Source organism: Phyllostomus discolor, chromosome 13 (assembly GCF_004126475.2).
Source record: "Phyllostomus discolor isolate MPI-MPIP mPhyDis1 chromosome 13, mPhyDis1.pri.v3, whole genome shotgun sequence".
In the NCBI taxonomy this organism is placed as follows: Eukaryota; Metazoa; Chordata; class Mammalia; order Chiroptera; family Phyllostomidae; genus Phyllostomus; species Phyllostomus discolor.
In genome coordinates, this window is record NC_040915.2 from 61,029,367 (window position 1) to 61,046,346 (window position 16,980).

Below are 16,980 nucleotides of genomic sequence, written 5' to 3' on the forward strand. Positions count from 1 at the left end.
CAGTGGATTGTGCACGGGCTGCAAACCAAAAGATGGTTGGTTCAATTCCCAATCAGGGAACATGCCTGGGTTGCAGGCCAGGTCCCTAATGGGGGATGCGTGAGAAGCAACCACACAATGGTGTTTCTCTCCCTCTCTTTCTCCTCCCCATCTCTTTTCTCTTTAAAAAAAAAAAAAGATTTAAAAAAAAATCTTCAAAAGAAAACCATTTCAATCTGTTTAAACATATTGAGATTTTATGGCCTAACATATGGTCTGTCGTGGAGAATATTCCAAATGCCCTTGAAAATAATGTTTTTATTCTGCTGTTATTTTTTTTAAAGATTTTATTTATTTATTTTTAGAGAGGAGAGGGGAGGGGAGGGAGAGAGGGAGAAAAACACCAATGTCTGGTTGCTTCTTGAGCACCCCCTACTAGGGGACTGACCCACACCCAGGCATGTGCCCTGACTTGGAATTGAATCTGCAACCCTTGGTTTGCAGGTGGGTGCTCAATCCACTGAACCACACCAGCCAGAGCCACTCTGCTGTTTTTGAGTGGAGTGTTCTGTGAATATATGTAGTAGATCCAAATGGTTTATAATGTTCAAGTCCTCCATTTTCCTGATGATCTTCTCTCTCTTGTTATTCTCTATATTACTGATAGTGGAGTACTGAAATCATCAGTTATTACTACTGACAGTTTAGTCATATTTAACCCTTAATCTTTTAGTTCTTTTGGGAGCTGGGAGGACCCACTGCTGCCCACTCCCACATCAGACCCTACGCTCACACCGACTGTTGCAGGCTCAGCAGCCATGGTGGTTGTCCAGTTCTTTATTAGGCAGAGACACGGAGTTGTGTTCAGCATCTCTCCCCAGGAAAGAGCGCCGGAGGGCCAAGCCCACCAGGCCCTGCAGGATGAGCTGCTCTACTTGAACCTCTCCAGCAACTCGCAGATCCTCTCCTTGACTGTTGGGTCCAAAGTTGAACAGTCCCACTCTCCCAGCTTCACCAGCCGGTTATGGGCCTCCAAGAAGAGGTTGGAGCCAATGGTGAGCTCCACCCTCATGCGCCACTCGGCCAGCCTGGAGCTGTTAAGGAAGACATTGTGGTCGCCCCCCATGGGCTGTGGATAGACAAAGTGGAAGGCATGGTCAGCCTGGAGACTGGCCTCCCCCCACCCCCTGTCTCCTCCTACAGCCTGTTAGTCTGCTGATCCGCGAGGCCTGGACAAGGGGTCACAGGCTCTGTAGTAGGTGTGGGATGGGGAGGGAAGACCCAGAATCCCCCAGGGTTCTTGGTCACTGGTCGTGCTCTAAGTCCCCTGAACCCCTCTCTGAGGTGAACCCTGGCCCAATTGGCTCCTACTTTTCCAGTGTGAGGCCCCCATGGGTCCTGCCTTCTTCCAGAGAAACCCCTTGTCCCCAGATAAGAGTGGAAGGAATCACTTCTCCCCTCTGTGGACCCTCCCTCTGTGGTCAAGCAAAGGTGCTGGGATAGGAGAGCCAGCAGGAAGCCTAAGAAACATGCATCCAAGATGCTCAGGAGACCCACAAGAGGATGGGGTGAGAGACATGTAAGGGGCTATATGCAAACGTAGGGGCTACACCACTTGGGACAGAAAATCTGGAATGGTTTTTCCTGGTGTTGATCTGCACTGCACATTGACCAAAGACCAGGTGGCCACTTTGCAACTGGCTAGAGGTTATGCTGGCCTTGTAAGACACCAGCCAGGATCAGGTTAGAACTGGCCACGCTCCCCTGAATGAAGAAACTACATAAATGACCCCCACCTAGGTATGCCCCAAAATGCACAATGGATGCCTGTCAGACCCAGAGCCAAAGGAGCTGCTCTGTGCAGCTATCTGGAGCTCTAGTAAAGAGGCACTTCAGCAGAAGGACACTCTGGAAGCTTCTGGACACTGCCTGGAGAGTCCATCAGAAGGCAGAAGCATCCAGGATCCTGGCTTACTGACCAAGAAATACAGTGTTCTTCTCCCTATTCCAGGCTTGCCCTCCTGCTACGCCCCCCTCCACACTAAGGGAATGTTGTGAAGCATGGATGACAGTCACCCTCCCTGGTTCGAAACTCTGTGTTTCCTCTGGTCCCCAGATCAAGTCCCGCCACCCAGGCTGGGCTGTCACAGTTCCATGTTTCCCTCTTCACCAGCCTGTTTTTAAGTTATGGCCCCCACTGGTCACAGGGGTGTCCCCCTCTGCCTGGGCTCTGTCTCCCCACCACCAAACTCCACACCTGCATCATCTCCACCAGGGCCACCAGGTCCGCCAGTGAGATGGTGTTCCCAGTGATGAACATCTGGTCCTGCAGAAACTTCTCCTCGAAGAGCTGCAGGTTTTTCTTTACCTCCGCCAGCATTTCCTGTGTCTTCTCAGCTGGAACCTCCTCACCTGTGATCTTCGGGATCAGCAGCTGGCCGGGATTGGGGAGAGTGGGGAGAGTGAGGCGCTAGTGCTGCACCCTAGCGCCTCAGGCCTGACCCTCCAGGCCTCAGTACCCTAGTCTGCCAGAGAGATGTTGGACAGAACCAAGGATGAAAGTGGTTTCACCTCTTTCAGGAGTTCTGGTTGGTATAAGTTACCTGGCGCCATTGTTCAGAAGAATCTTGAGATCCCAGCAGGAAAGAATCCTGTGATTGACTAGGGAGGCCTCTCACAGGTGTAGGATAAGAAAACACTGGCACATGTACTCATTACCATCACGCACTGTGATGGAGCACACATGACGGCGATCCCAGGAGATTATCACAGAGTTGGAAATTCTGATTGCCTAGTCACCTCATAGCTGTCATGACGTGGTGCGATGCATGACTCACCTGTCTGTGCTAGTGCTGGTGCAAACGAACCTACCGCGCTGCCAGGTGTATGGAAACATAGAACATGCAATTATGTACAGAATATAATACTTAGTAATTACAGTCAATGATTCTCTGGCTTATGTATTTACAATGCACACTTTTACCATTTTTAAAGCATAGTCTTTCTACTCATAATAAAAGTTTGCCATGGAACAGTGTTCTGTGTTACACCAGCTATGGCCTCATATGTCTTGCGTTTATCACATCTCCCGACAGCATCATTTTTTCTTGTGCTTGATCTAATGTTGTGTTGTTTCGTACAGTACGGGGCTGTGCGGGCTCGTAGCCTTGGAGCAGTGGGCTGTCCCATGTCGCCTGAGTAAGTAGTTGGCTACCCCATCTAGGTTTGTTTAGGTGAACTGTATGGTGTTCGCACAACGGTCGTCCAACAGCGAATTTCTCAGAACACATCCCTGTCGTTATGTGGTGCATACCTGTATTTGTCATCTTCAAGTTGGTGGTCTCTATGGGCCCTTCGACTCTGATGTATTCTAGTTTGGAATGAAATTTCTTGAACCCTCCCCTGGGGTGAGCGAGATCAGCCCCTCCCAGCTGCGCTTCCCCTTGCCCCGTGGTTCACCCCACATTCCTGAGAGCTCTGGAAGGCAGGAGGGACAAGAGCTGAGGAAATGAGACTCAGGGATGAAGGGACCCTTGCTCAAGCTCGCAGCCGTGATCCCAGCCATGGCCCACTCACCTTGACCCAGAGGATCTTGCTCATGGGCACCTGAAGGGCTGTGTGCTGCCAGGCCATGAACTCGTCCACCCGGGCTCGCGTGTGCAGGTCTGGCGGGTACCAGTGCGAGGGAGTACTGTACTTGCGGCACAGGTAGAGGAGGATGGCCACGCTGCAGAAAGGGCAGGTCGGGGCACAGCTCTTGCCATCCCCAGCTGTGCTGCACTGACCACCACCCCAGGGTGGCCTGGACCCAATGCAGGGCTTCCAGCCACAGGTGCAGTCATTCTTCCAGGGGAAGGATGCCCCCAAAGGCCCCAGGAAAAGCCATCAGTCTGCTAGTCAGCAAGGGAAGGAAGGCGGACCTGCAGGGTGAGTGGGGGTTGGCGGATGGCCTCAGGAAGGGCGGCCCAGACAGGGAACAGGTGAGGAAATATGGGGGTAAAAAGGGGCGTGGTAAGTTCGGAGAAAGGAGTCAGAAAGCGTGACTGGAAGAAGGGTGGGAGGACATGAGTTTGGGTGCAGACTCTCATGGATTCACTTGTGTCCCTCCAAAAAGATACATTCAAGCTCTAATGAACGGTGTCTCAGAAAGTGGCTGTATTTGGAAACAGGGTCTTTACAGAGGTAATCAAGCTGAAATGAGGTCTTTAGTGTGGACTCTAATTGAATACGACTGGTGTCCTTACAGAAAGAAGACTTTTGGACACAAGGACATACGCAGAGGGAAGGCGATGTGAAGAGACTCGGGAGACCGTGGCTGTCTGCCAGTCCAGGAAGTCCTGAGGCTGCCGGAATCTGGGGGACAGGCCTGGCACGGGTGCTTGCCAGCCCTTGCAGGGGAACACGCCCCTGCCAACACCTTGCTTTCGGACTTGTAGCCCCCCAGACTGTGAGACAACACATTTCTGCTGTTCTAAGCCACCCAGCTGGTGGTACTTTGCTATAGCAGCCTTACGAGAGTACGAGGCCCCTGGTCAGCGGTCAGCTTGGGAGAGACACTTGAAAATTATGAGACCACCTGTGAAGCAGTCTCAAAATCAATCAGCCCTAAATCTCACCAAAACTCTAGATCCAACTACCTATTTACAGGCAATGAAGGGACAGAAAAACATGTCCCACGACACCATGAGAATGCAATCAGCAAAACTCAAACTGTGGGAACACCACAGGACAAAGAACCTGGTTTCCTCAACCACAGCAAAAATGCAAAGGTAAAAGTGGGGCGTGGAGGAGGCTGTAGATTAAAAGAGGTTTAAGAGACAGATCGGCCTGTTGCCCTGCTTGCAAGTTATCTGGACCCTGACTCAAACACACAAACTGCAGAAACTACAGAGGGAATTATGAGATAATCAGAGACTTTGGCACGTGAACAGGATATTGGGTGAAATCCAGGGAGTGTCATTCGTTTTATTAGGTGTCATCATGGTATTGTGGTGGTGTCGTGGTTTGGGGTTCTTGTTTTTGTGTTTTGTTTTTCTTTTAAAGGGTCCTATCTCTTAGAAGTACATTCCTAACCTTATGGATGAAATAATGGGGTGGCCAGGAGTCTGGGAAATAAAGTGGAGTACAGAAGATGAGAAATGGGCCCCGGAGTGGACACCCGCTGGAGCTGGGTGATGGGCACCTGGGGTCCCTGGACTCCTCATTAGTTAGTTTTTGTCTACTTCAGTGCACGTGTGAAGTTTTCCATAGCAAAAAAAGTAAGTAAGCCCTAGCAGGTCGGCTCCAGGTTAATCTCCCAAGAAGAACATAGGCAGACGGTGGAAGGGCCCCCAGAAGACTGTTACTGATGGGGAAACTCAAGGGTTAACATTTTTTTTAGCTTTAGTCATATAGTTAATAGGCTTGGCGATGAATGCGTGTAGAAAGCTGTTGTTCCCGGAACTGAAATGTACACCGGCCCTACCCTGACTCCGGGAGAGCCCCTGCAGTTCGCCCTCCGCGCCCCGGAGGGTGCAAGCGATCGCGATGGTATCCGAGCCACAAGCCACGGTGCCCCAGGGAGGGAGCGTCAACCCACCAGGACACAGATAAAAAGTCGCTGGTCAGCAGATGAAAGGATGCTAGAGAAATTGCTAGACAGCCACTTTTCCCTGATTAATCTTTTTCCTGAATTCCAAACCCCCTTACCAACGCTCCTCCTTCTCCTTATAAAAATGCCGGCTTGCGATGAGACCTGAGATGGCCTGTGAGGGCACCTAGCGGGCTGTTTCCTCAGGTCGCCGGCCCTCTGAACAAAGCGCCCGAAAAGATTCGACCCCTGTCCCTGCCCGCTGGCTCTGGTGGTGACAGGCAGCGCAAACGCCCCACTTTTCCAGTTCCCTTACCTTTCGGATAAGATAAACTTTCCATCTCTGAGGCCGGGCAGCTTCTTCAGGGGGTTTATTTCCATGTATTCCTTGCTGTGGTGGTGACCTGAGAGGGGCAGGGAAGGGCTGAGGCTGCTGGCACCCCAGGGAAGAGAGAGCCAGGCATCCCAGAGGCAGAAGTGCCTCCCCCTCCATTTGCTCAAAAGGAGAAACTGAGGCCTGGAGGACATCATTCCTCTCCCCAGGTCAGGGCAAGTCAGTGCCGTGGCAGAAAAGGGATCGGACTATGACTCCTGCCCCCCATCCCAGGCCCTGACTGCGACCAGGACAACCCTTTGGCTCACGGGAGCCAGAGGGTGCCAGTCCCACCCCCACCTCCAGGCCTGAAGCCACAGCCCGCTGCTGGCAGCCCCAGCCCTGGCGCAGCTGGAGTTCAAAAAAAGAGCCTTTCCCAGGCAACCAACCCAGGATGGGGCAGAAGTTCTAACTCTCCCTTGACCAGATGTCTCTGGGTGAGACATTTCCGGGGCTCCGCACTCCCCTCGTTCATTTCTGGAGCTCCTGTATACCCGCCCGCGTGTTCTAGAGCAGCGATTTTCAACCTTTTCCACCTCATGGCACACACCAACTAATTACTAAAATTCTGCAGCACACCAAAAAATATATATTTTTTGCCAGTCTGACAAAAAAATAGATATAATTTTTATTTATTCACATCGGATGGCTGTTGTTGTGTTGGCTGTGGTCATTTTTTCTTTTGACAATCTAAGAAAAAAGAGGTCAGTGCCCCGACTAGATAGTTGGGTATTGCATTTTTAAAAATTCTGTGGCACGCCGGTTGAAAATCGCCATTCTAGAGGCTCCTGCAAGTTGAGCTGTTGGAGCTCCCTCTGTGTGGGGGGTGGGAGCTGCTGGAGACCAGTGCCCTGAGCCTCATCAGGGTCTGCGCCACCCTGAGCAGGTCCAAATGCTGGTGGACGATGGATGTGGACCAAAGTAGCATCTGGGCTCTCAGGTGCAGGACCACAGGCACCTCTGTGACCTTTGCCAACCTCAACAGCAGGTGCTGCAGCTAACAAGATTCTGGACTCCCACACAGAGAAGGTGAGGGCACTGGGGGGAGCCCCGGGGCCCCTCCACAGCTCTTTCTCCCACTCCACCCTCTAGAGCCTGTTCATCAGAGTGGGGCAGAACCCGTGGGACTGGTGAAGGCAGGCTGGGCAGGTGCTCAGCCTGCCATTCCCTTAGGAACCTTTTCTTCCCCTGTGGAGTCTGGAACAAGGCCATCTCCCTGGTCTCAGTCTCCACTTTTCAGAAACACCCCGACCTTGAGTCCTGCCTACTCCCGGCACCAGGCTGCCCCTGGGGAAGCAGTGGGTGCCAACCTTTCAGCAGGTCCACAAACTGGAATTCGAAGGGGATGCTGTTCTTCCTGGCGAAGATGTAGACGGCGCGGCAGGACGCCGACAGCAGGTCCAGGTAGAGCTCCAGTCCCATGCTGAGATGTGTCCTGGGCCCCCCTCCAGCCCAGCCAGCAGGCCCTGAGCCTATATGCAGCCTGAGCCCCTGGTCCTGGGCCCCCCAGGCCTCTCCGACTGAGGCCCAGGACCCTGCATTCTGGAACTTCTTGTTTCACTTGGGTTGTCATGAGGCCACGAAGCCTGGAATTCTCAAAGCAGCAAGGGTTCTGAGGACGCCCAGAGGTAGTTTGGGGAGAGGCCCAGGAATGGGAGAGGGAGGGTAGAGGACTGGGGGCAGCAGTCACTCTGCCCTTCCCCTCCCTCGGGGGTCCGTGTGTGCCCACGGCTGGGTGTCAGAAAGGGCTCACTCAAGGGGATTCCCAGGGCCAGGCCTTCATTGTGGAACGTGACCAGGAGGGCTTTGCAGGGTCCAGAAGGAGCATGGGTAATGAGATCTCACCCTGGAAGGGTCCAGAAGTAGAGAGTGGGAGAGAGGGAAACAGGAGCTGTCAGAACACTGGGGACAATACCACAGGGGAGTCGAGGGCCAGCCAGTTAGGCTATGCCATGCGGAGGAGCCCAGAAACTTCTGCCTGGGTTGGGTCTGGCAGTGGCCCGGCCATGCACCTGGAACTTCACACCTGGCAGCTGAAAAATGTAGACACTGTGGGAAGACTGCGAGCTGCTCACTCTGCCGTGTGACCTTGGGAGATTCCCTGTCTGTTCAGTAATGGAGAAACCCCACCTCCTGGGGCAGGTGTGAGGCTAAAGACAAGCAGAGGGTGCACCGCGTGTTTACTGCAGGTAGCAGGGTGCAGGAGAGTGGGCAGCACCCACACCAGCTGCTGGACCAGCCAAGCCTCTTGAATGGTGGAGGGGGTTCCCAAGGCTGGAGCACAAGCCTGTGGGCCTACTGAACGAGCTCAGGGCCCAGGGCAGCCTCCACAAGGGCTACCGTGCTGCCAGCCAGGGCCAGTCTTGGAAGAGGTCACGGTGGACAGCAGTGGGTTGGGAAGACACGGCAGCTGGCGCTGAAGCCTCAGCCCTGTTCAGTGAGACCCCCAACAGGTGAGCAGACGGGAGAAACTCAGCTGCATCAGCCCTGTAAGTGCCATCAGTTCTGCCAAAGAGACCTGCACAGTTGCTAGGAAGCACCTCCCCATTCCAGGTGTTGCCCAGCAGGCATCAGTCTCCCCAACAGCCACTCCAGCTGTGCAGCATCCACAGGCTGCCTGGGGTAGTGGGGCAGGAGAGGCTGGGCTGGGAAGAGAGGGAGCAGCTTATCCTGTGCTCCTCCAAGCTCCTTGGCCTCCTCTCCCCTCCTCCCCAGCCACTGTCCGTCAGTGAAGCCCTCTGGGACTCCATGTGCAGAAGGATTCTGAGGTTTCATTCAGGCTCGGGGGAAGAATGCTGTGACGGATTAGCAGCGTCTGCTCAGGGCAGTGGAGGGGCAGCAATATGTGGGCCTTTCCAGCTCTGCATCCTGGCTCCTGCCCAATTTTGCTCAGTAGGGCAGGTAGGCTCACCTTGCACAGGTAGACACCGGGGGCAGGCAGATGGCTGGCAGTGTGCTGGCACACCAAGTACTTGTCAGCTCGACATGGGCCTGCAGCTCTGGTGGGTACCAGTGCGCCTCCGTCTGGTACTTGCAGCTCAGGTGTGAAAGCACGCCATGCTGAAGACAGGGGGGTCAGAGATCTCCCCACCCTGCCAGGATGGGGCGGCTCCATCTCTTACAAGTGGGGTGATTTGACGGAGTTTCTCTCCAACTTCACCTCTAGGGAAGGACCTCCTCCTTCCCACACCCTCTTCCAGGTAGCATCTTTCCCCCTCCCCCACAGCCACACTGCTCCATTCCTCCTCCCCGAGTCCCGTTTTGACCTCTCCTCCTGGCTACTACCTCAACCTGCCCTCTGCCCCCAGGCCCAGCTCTCTGGCACCAGGCTCCCCACTCAGAGGGAGAGAGGCAAACCTGCCAAGAACACCCTCCCCAAGGGGTCTCCATGTTCTTCTCCTGGGCCAGTTCTCCCTTGGGCCCCAGGTCTGAGGCAGGGGCTTGGAGGGTCCCCCTGTTTCCATCCCCCTTGTGTTGCTCTCAGAGCCCAGTTTGCACCCTCAGAGAAGCCTCATTTTACATAAAATGGGGCCTGTGGTCTGTGCCCTTCCCTAAAGCCTAGTCCCTCCATGACGGGCTGGGTGCCCTGCCAAGCTGCCATCCCTCCTGGCCTCTCAGGAGTGGGAACAGGTTGGGCTGTGGCCCTGTTGGGGCTTAGTCATGGGTTTTCAAGAGCAGGGTCCCCAGCCGGGCCATCCTCCTGATGCAGATGCCGGCCCTCAGTGTTCGTGGTGTTATAGATGAGATATGAGATAAATTCACACAGACTACCGAGTCCTATGGAGGAAAAGGCACAGCACGGCTACCCTTTCAAGGAGAGGGTGCCTCGGAGCAGCCTGGCCACTCTCTCAAGAGGAGAGCGTCCCAATCCTTGCCTTCACAGGTTTTTATTGGCTTTCAATTTGCACAGGAATACAGGCAAAGGTCATTCATCATTGTCAGGCAGTAAGGATCAAACAATAGATAGCATACAAAGAACTACGAGGGCTTATTCTGAGTCAGGGTCTGTTAGCTAAAGGGCTACAGAACTTCGGGAAACAAACTCATTTCCTGCTCAGACCTTCATCATTTCATTAAGAGCATTCTTAGCAAAGCAGGTTTCATAGGAGTTTATGCATTCTTTCTCAGGCCTAATCACCCGGGGTGCACGTCCTATCCAGCACAGGGCTGCACTGCCCTCTGTCATTGTTTCAGACTTAAGTCAGGCAGAGGAGGCAAGATAGCCGGGAAATTAGGAGACTTCTCACAGGCAGAATGAGGACTCAGGCTTTGTCAAAGCCGAGAGGCAAGGGTCCATTACCCCCTTTCTCCATAGCCCCCCAAGTCCTTCCCTGGGGCCTCCATGTGATCATGCCTGTCTTAGATTATTCCCCATTGGGGGAATCTTGCCCATCATTGGCTAACTGATCAAGCACTGGGGGCCAGTTATGAAAAAAGGAGCAGAAACTGTGTTCCTGCCAGGGAGATAAGCTTTGTCTCCTTAGTGGCTTAGGGTTCGAAGCTCACTCACTCAGCCATAGCCATGGGGCGGGGGGGCGGGGGCCGGTTACAGCTCCTAAAACCAGGCAGGGCAGCTCCCAACATCCTCCTCCTTCTCAGGGTGTTGAGAGCCCTCAGAGCCTCCCACCTCCTACTCCTCCCATCAGATGGGGCCAAACACCTGCCCTCCTGGGCTGCTCTGATCTTTGCTTGGGGCAGCCAGGGCAGCTTCCACCAGGCTTTTAGGAGGGACGACACAGGCTGAGAGAAGCTGGCAGGCACACAGTTCAGGTTCTCAGGTCCTCAAGGTCTTCTGTGTCTTCCCTCCCACTATGCTGGTGACACACACACAAATCACACATTGACACACACACAGGGCCCACCCTACCCACCCCCAGCCCAGGTCTCTCCTCTGTCCGCACCAAGTAACTATCCTGACATCTTAAAGACACCTCGTTCTTGACTACCCTCCTCTAGAGCTCCCCACCTCAAGTGTGTCCCCTCACCCTCTGGGGATCAGGCCAGACCCCTAGGAGTCTTTCGTCTTCCCCATCCCAACCCCACCCCTGCAGCGTCAGGCGCTGTCATGCTGTCGCTCTACGTTCTACATTTCTTATCACCCCCAAGCCTCTGGGTGGCTTGGCCAACCTCACCAGCTTCCGGAGCAGCTGCCCTGCCTCTACCCTGGGCCCTTGGTCCTGGTTCCACACAGCAACAGAGGGCATTTCTCAAGCCCGAGTGTGATCCCATGCTCCCTGTGCAGCAGCCTCCCGTGGCGGGAGTGCCCCCTCACCCAGTGTGGCCGTACTCCACAGCTCCATCCGTTCGCCTTTCAGCCTACAGGAGCCTTCTTCCCGGACTGCTCTGTGGGCCTCTCTTCTGTCAGGACCCAGGTCTGGGATGCTGAGGGCTGGGTTGTAGGCAGGGCCTCCATGGATCCAGAGGACAACCCACAGGGGCCTGTGCAGGTTGGGTGGGCCATGGAGTGGGTAGCAGCCAAAGCGGCCCTAGCACTCCTAGGCACCCAGCCAAGGCCTCTCAGGAAACCTTCCTGGTCCATTCTGGGACCCAGGAAGATTGGAGCCATTCTCTGGCCTTCCTGACCTCTGCAAGGGGGCCATCACGCCTTCCTGCATTTTGACATCTGCCAGTGGACAGGACTTTGGCCAGTGCATGTGTGTGTCCATCTGACACACACACGCACATACTTGCAGGCCCTGTGTGGGGCTTAGGCAGGACCAACTTCACCTTTGGTTCCGGGGACAGCACAGAGCCCAGCCTGGCCAGCAATGTTCCTGAGGAGTCGGGAGAACAGGCCAAACCACGGGCACCACAGAACCTGCCAGCACAGTAAGTTACTTCGGTTAGGTATGCTGAAGTTTCCTGGGATGTATTTCACTCCACGCATATCATACAGGTAATAAAAATGTAGGGTAAGTGGAGGCAGCCTGGCTTCCTCACCCAGGGGTCTGGGTAGCTAAGGGAAGCAGTGTTCCCATAGCCTTGGAGGGACTGATAACCAGTCCCATCCTTTGATCCTGGGTCTGATAAACCGTTCCCACATGAAGTGGGCTCGTGTGCACAGAATTATGTTATATAACATTCTGACATTTTTCTGGCTTTGTTCACCTTTAATACTTAAACACATAGGGTCTTCTCACCAGAGAGACATGCAGATAGACACGCAAGGGGACAGGTGCCATGATGGGTGCCATGTTGGGGAGCAAGGGCCACGCCATGTGACATGCAGGGAGACAGGCAGCTTGCGGCATGCATGGCTTGCCCGCCCGTGAGTAAAGGCATGGCAGGCATCCCGACGGCTCCGTGAATATTATTCCATCTGCATGAATACCATGGACCTGCCTGGCCTTGAATAGCCGCAACACAAAAACCAAGAATTAATTCTTTTTTCTTTTTTAAGATTTCATTATTTTTTTAGAGAGAGGGGAAGGGAGGGAGAGAAACATCAATGTGTGGTTGCCTCTTGAGCACCCCCCACAAGGACCCTGACCCTCAACCCAGGCATGTGCCCTGATGGGGAATCGAACTAGTGACTCTGGTTCACAGTCCAGCGCCCAGTCCACTGAGCCACACCAGCCAGGGCTCTCTTTTTTTCATTTTTGATTTTAGAGAGAAGGGAAGGGAGGGAGAGAAACGTCGATATAAGAGAGAAACAGCGATTGGCTGCCTTCCATAGATGCTCCAACTGGGGTCTAAACCTGCAACCCAGGCCTGTGCCCTGACTGGGAATCAAACCAGTGACCTTTCAGCTTACAGGACGGCACTCAACCCACTGAGCCACACCAGTTAGGGCAAACAAAGAATTCTTGGTTCTGTATTAAAATATCAGAATCTTCACTACATTTAAAAGACCAATGATGACATTTGATGATTTTTAGTTGCTTTTTCTTCATGTCATTGAATTTTAGGAGCTCTTCATATACATATGGTAACTTCTAATTTTCTACTGATTACATCTGGTGCACCTGAGGAGAAGCACTGCCAAGGACACCCAATGTCCCACCTGTGAAGAGTTCCTCCAGGAGTCGGAGACAAGAGACTGCGACAACATGAAAAAAGATGAAAAGGGACAAGTAGATGAAAAGGGACAAAAGATAAAAAGCAAGGAAGAGAATGAACACTACCAATCTTCTGACCCCAATCGACCTTATCCACACCCTTCAAGGGATCCTGGCTATACGAAGCAGCATTCTTGATCGCATTTCTGGGGGAGGATCCGGGAGTTTTTTGTTGGCTGCCAGCTCCCGGATGCTCCAGATGACGCTGTGGGTCTCCCGGCACAAATCAGCACCCAGGAAAGCCTCCACTCGCTGGCGCCAGGCAGCCAGCCGTGGCCGTCCCTCAAACAGGTCACAGCCAATAGCCACAGCCTGCGAGGACAAGGACGGGAAAGTTGCTAGGATGCCAGGAGCACTGGTACAGGCGTTGTTGGGAACCGCCCTGCCTGGTATCAGAAGCTGTAACCCCCGCCTAGGCTAAGGCTAAGGGAACGCCCTTGGAACCGTAAGCCAGCAAGGAGACAAGCTTACCTCCCTGACAGGAGCACCGCTTCTGCTCCTTCATACCTCACCCTGCCTGGACCCCAATGCCTGGTCGGTTAGCCAGTGACGGGTAAGATTCCCCAAGGGGGGAACAATCTAAGGCAGGCACAATCACGTGGGAGGCCCCCAAAAGAAGGACTTTGGGGGCTACAGCAAAAGGGGGTGATGGACTCTCGCCCTTCGGCTTTGACAAAGCCTGAGTCCTCCTGCTCTGAAGAAAATCTCTTAATCTCTTGGCTGCCTTACTTCCCTTGCTCCACCTAAGCCTGAAGCAATGACAGGATGGTGCTGCCCTGTGCTGGAAAGGGCGGATTCCCCGGGTGATCAGGCCTAAGAAAGAACACGTAAATTCCTGTGAAACCATCTTTGTTTAGAATGCTCTCAGTTGAATGAGAAGGGTCGAAGGAGGAAGTTAGTTTGTTCCTTAAAGTCTTACAGCTCTTTGACCCTGACTCAAAATAGACCCTCAGAGTTCCTTGTATCATTTGATCCTTACTTCCTCGCAATGAGTAATATGCTTTACCTGAATTCTTATGCAAAACGAACCCAATAAAAGCTGGTTTGGATGGTAAATCGGCGCACTCCCCACTAGAGGGGGCGGCCGTTCCGTCCCTATTTCTCCACAGAAACTGGTCTGTCTCTGTGCATGTTTTTTTCGCATTTTGACGAGCCATCCGCAGCGTTCCGTGATCACTGCTGGCCAGTGACCCACACATCAAGGTGTCATGTCCGTTTCCCAATTGCCATGCACAGCCCAGGGCAGTGTGGCCAACCTCAGGGCTAGAGAGTGCCAGGATGAAACCCCACCCAGAAGGGAAGCAGCAGGTCTGGCTCCAGCACCAGTTCTGCCAGGAACTTGCTCTGGATGCCAGGCAAACCCTAACTTTCCCTAGCCCTCAGCATTGCTGCCTAAGGGGGTGGCAATAAGAGGGATGTTGCCCACAAATGCTGCTCCCCCAGCCAAGCTCACACCTGCATCAGCTCCTCCAGCGCCATGATGTCCGCCAGCGTCACCTGCTGGCCAGTGAGGAAGGCCTTGTCCCCCAGGAACTTGTCCTCCAGGCACTGCAGGGCCCTGTCCATGGCAGCCCTGTTGCGCTTCAGCTTCTCCTCAGGCACCTGAATCCCAATGAGCGGAGCCAGCACCTGACAAAGGATAGACTTAGACTGTGGCCCCTGCCTCCTCCCAGACCCTGAAAGCCAACTACTCCCCAGATGGCTCTCCTCACCTGAGCCCACAAGGACACACCAAAGGTGCTACGGATGCAGTCACCATGCCAGCCCAGGTACTCATGGATGCGCATGCGGGCCTGCAGGTCTGATGGGTACCAGTGATCCGCTGTCTGGTACTTAATGCTCAGGTAAATCAGGATAGCCACACTGGGGGAACAGAGGTAGGAGCAATAGCTGTGAAGACCCTGGCTGGTGGCCTTTATCCCCAGCTGCTCCCCTCCCCCAGTGGGGCCCTGGGCTTCTCTGCCTCTGATCCCACCCCCTCCCCCCTCCACCCCCCAGCTCCCTGGGCACTGCCTCCTCTCTCTCCCCTGGCTGTATCCTCCTAAGTCTCCTCCTTCTCTGTCTTGGGCACAGACTCTCGACCAGACCTTCCACTTTGTACTTTAAGAACCTCATCTCTGTGATATTCCAGCAGCTGCCCCATGAGGTAGAGACACTTGTTATCTCTTTCACACATGAGGAAACTAAGGCTTGGGACAGTTAAGTGACTTCTCCGAGGCTGCACAACTCAGAAAAGGCTCCCTGGAGCTCTGGAAGCCCGCAAGGGGCTGGCACACAGTGGGTACACCTCAGTGCCTGAGCGTACAGGCCAGGTGCTGAGAGGGGAAGCATGTCCTCAGACCTGCTGCAGGTCCCCTCTGACAGGCCCCCCAGCCATCACCACTGTCGTGCCTGACCTTGTGTCCCCTTCCTGCCCGGTACAGGCTGCGCCATGAACTGGGTGCTCAGGCCCAGGCAGACACAGGGGTGTTGGGAGAGGCCCTTTTGGGTTGTATCTGTTCAGCCGCATCTCTGTGCAGTGCTGGACAAAGGTCCCATATCCTGTCTTCCAGTGCCCCTGCGTATGGGGGTACAGAGGCCCTGGGGAGAAGCAGAGGCTGAGGACAAGAAAGGAGCAGGGACGTGCTACGTCAGGCCCAGTCCAGGCCAACTGCCCCTATCACACCCTTCTGCACCTGGGCCCTCAGGGCTCATGGGGTCTGGGAGGGTCCTAAGGACATGAGCCAGGGGCCAGTGGGCTGGGGGCCTGGGAGCTGGGTGGGAAGTAGAGTACCTTTCAGTCAAGAGGAAGTCACCGTCCTTGAGGACAGGCACCCTCTGCAGGCTGTTAGCTGGGAGGAACTCTGGGTTCAGGTGGTGACCTGCGGAGAAAGAGGTCAGAAAAGGCCCACAGCACAAGAGGCGCACCTGATCCCTCCTCCTCCCCTCTCCTCCCTCCCCCCCTCTCTCTAGACCAGAGCCCCCTGGGTGGGCTGGTCTGAGAAACAGCAGGGGTGGGGAGCTCCAGGTCTGCTCCACTCCCTCAAGGGCCTCCCAGGCTGGGCCTCCTGACTGGGGAGGGGCTGGCCTCCTGCCCTGCTACCTCCCAGACCAGCAGAGGGGCTGGTGGGTGCAGCCAGGTGCTTTGGGTGGATGAAGAGAAGTGTTTAGACAAGATTGGGGTGGGCAAGGGGAGGGTTGGCTCAGCTCTTCCCACCCCTTAATTCTCACCACCACACGGTGGTCTCCCCAAGGTCTTTAGGGCTTTATGAATTTAAATACATACAACTCTGAAAATCCCAGTTTTCTCCCCACCCCACATAGTAGAAGGTGACATTATCCCCCCTTTCAGAGGGGAAGCTAAGGTTCAGAGGCCTGTCCAAGGCCACACGGCCGAGGACGCCCCCCCGTGGGGACGCTCAGGGAGCTCAGGGAGTTGCCAGGCGAGGAGCCTGTGGGCGCAGGGGCCAGTGGGGATCTGGGGAGCACGCCTGGGCCCACCTTTGAGCAGGTCCAAGGCGCGCAGCTGGAAGGGAATGCCATTCTTCTTGGCGAAGATGTAGACGGCGCGGGAGGGCTGGGACAGCAGGTCCAGGTAGAGCTCCAGACCCATGGTCGCCGGGGTGGCAGAAGTCGAAGGCACCAAGGGCAACAGCGGGGGCAGGTACCGGATATCTAAAGGAAACGAGTTCGGAGGCTCCGCCCCAAAAGTGCCAGTGAGAGGCCTGCCCCACCCCTTTTGATTCTGCTCCCGGCCCCGCCCATCTCTGCCCTCTTCTGGTTAAATTACAAAGAATATTTTTCTGTAACTCGACCTGGCTCCGGGTCCCAGGTCACGGGCGGGAGACACATGTACACCCGCGTGCGATTGCTGCTAATTAAGTGGCTGCTCGCCTGCCAGCGCCTCTCACCAGGTCCACTTGCGCTGCCCGGAGGGTCGCGCGAGTCGGGGGAGGCACCCGGCGGGACCGGGCACAGGGGATCCTCCGCCAAGGCAAGCTGCCAGCCTCGGAATCGGGTGA

At 54.7% G+C, this 16,980-nt stretch overlaps 2 protein-coding genes across 2 annotated transcripts; both read right to left on the reverse strand.

The window, feature by feature from the left end:
* Positions 1–712: 712 nt before the first annotated feature.
* Positions 713–8,326, reverse strand: LOC114510064 (glutathione S-transferase theta-4-like). The gene is made up of 5 exons (XM_028528749.2): positions 7,232–8,326; positions 5,865–5,952; positions 3,556–3,706; positions 2,237–2,413; positions 713–1,108 (listed from the first exon to the last, which is right to left on the reverse strand). Exons 1-5 carry the CDS (start codon positions 7,341–7,343, stop codon positions 911–913), a joined length of 726 nt encoding a protein of 241 aa, XP_028384550.1. The 5' UTR covers positions 7,344–8,326; the 3' UTR covers positions 713–910.
* A 4,466-nt stretch (positions 8,327–12,792) lies between these two features.
* LOC114509790 (glutathione S-transferase theta-2B-like) lies at positions 12,793–16,679 on the reverse strand. The gene is made up of 5 exons (XM_028528318.2): positions 16,460–16,679; positions 15,753–15,840; positions 14,692–14,842; positions 14,435–14,608; positions 12,793–13,291 (listed from the first exon to the last, which is right to left on the reverse strand). The coding sequence occupies exons 1-5, from the start codon at positions 16,569–16,571 to the stop codon at positions 13,082–13,084; spliced, it is 735 nt and encodes a 244-aa protein (XP_028384119.1). The 5' UTR covers positions 16,572–16,679; the 3' UTR covers positions 12,793–13,081.
* Positions 16,680–16,980: the final 301 nt, after the last annotated feature.

Bases quoted from the DNA above. Each gene is read 5' to 3' on its own strand.
- LOC114510064 (XM_028528749.2), bottom strand. From the start codon at position 7,343: ATGGGACTGGAGCTCTACCTGGACCTGCTGTCGGCGTCCTGCCGCGCC. The intron at 5,953-7,231 runs GTTGGCACCCAC...TGCCCCTCTCAG, and splicing joins GTTTGTGGACCTGCTGAAAG to GTCACCACCACAGCAAGGAA. The intron at 3,707-5,864 runs GTAAGGGAACTG...CCCTTTCTGCAG, and splicing joins AAGTTTATCTTATCCGAAAG to CGTGGCCATCCTCCTCTACC.
- LOC114509790 (XM_028528318.2), bottom strand. From the start codon at position 16,571: ATGGGTCTGGAGCTCTACCTGGACCTGCTGTCCCAGCCCTCCCGCGCC. The intron at 14,843-15,752 runs GTACTCTACTTC...CTGTTCCCCCAG, and splicing joins GACTTCCTCTTGACTGAAAG to TGTGGCTATCCTGATTTACC. The intron at 14,609-14,691 runs GTGAGGAGAGCC...ATCCTTTGTCAG, and splicing joins GTGTGTCCTTGTGGGCTCAG to GTGCTGGCTCCGCTCATTGG.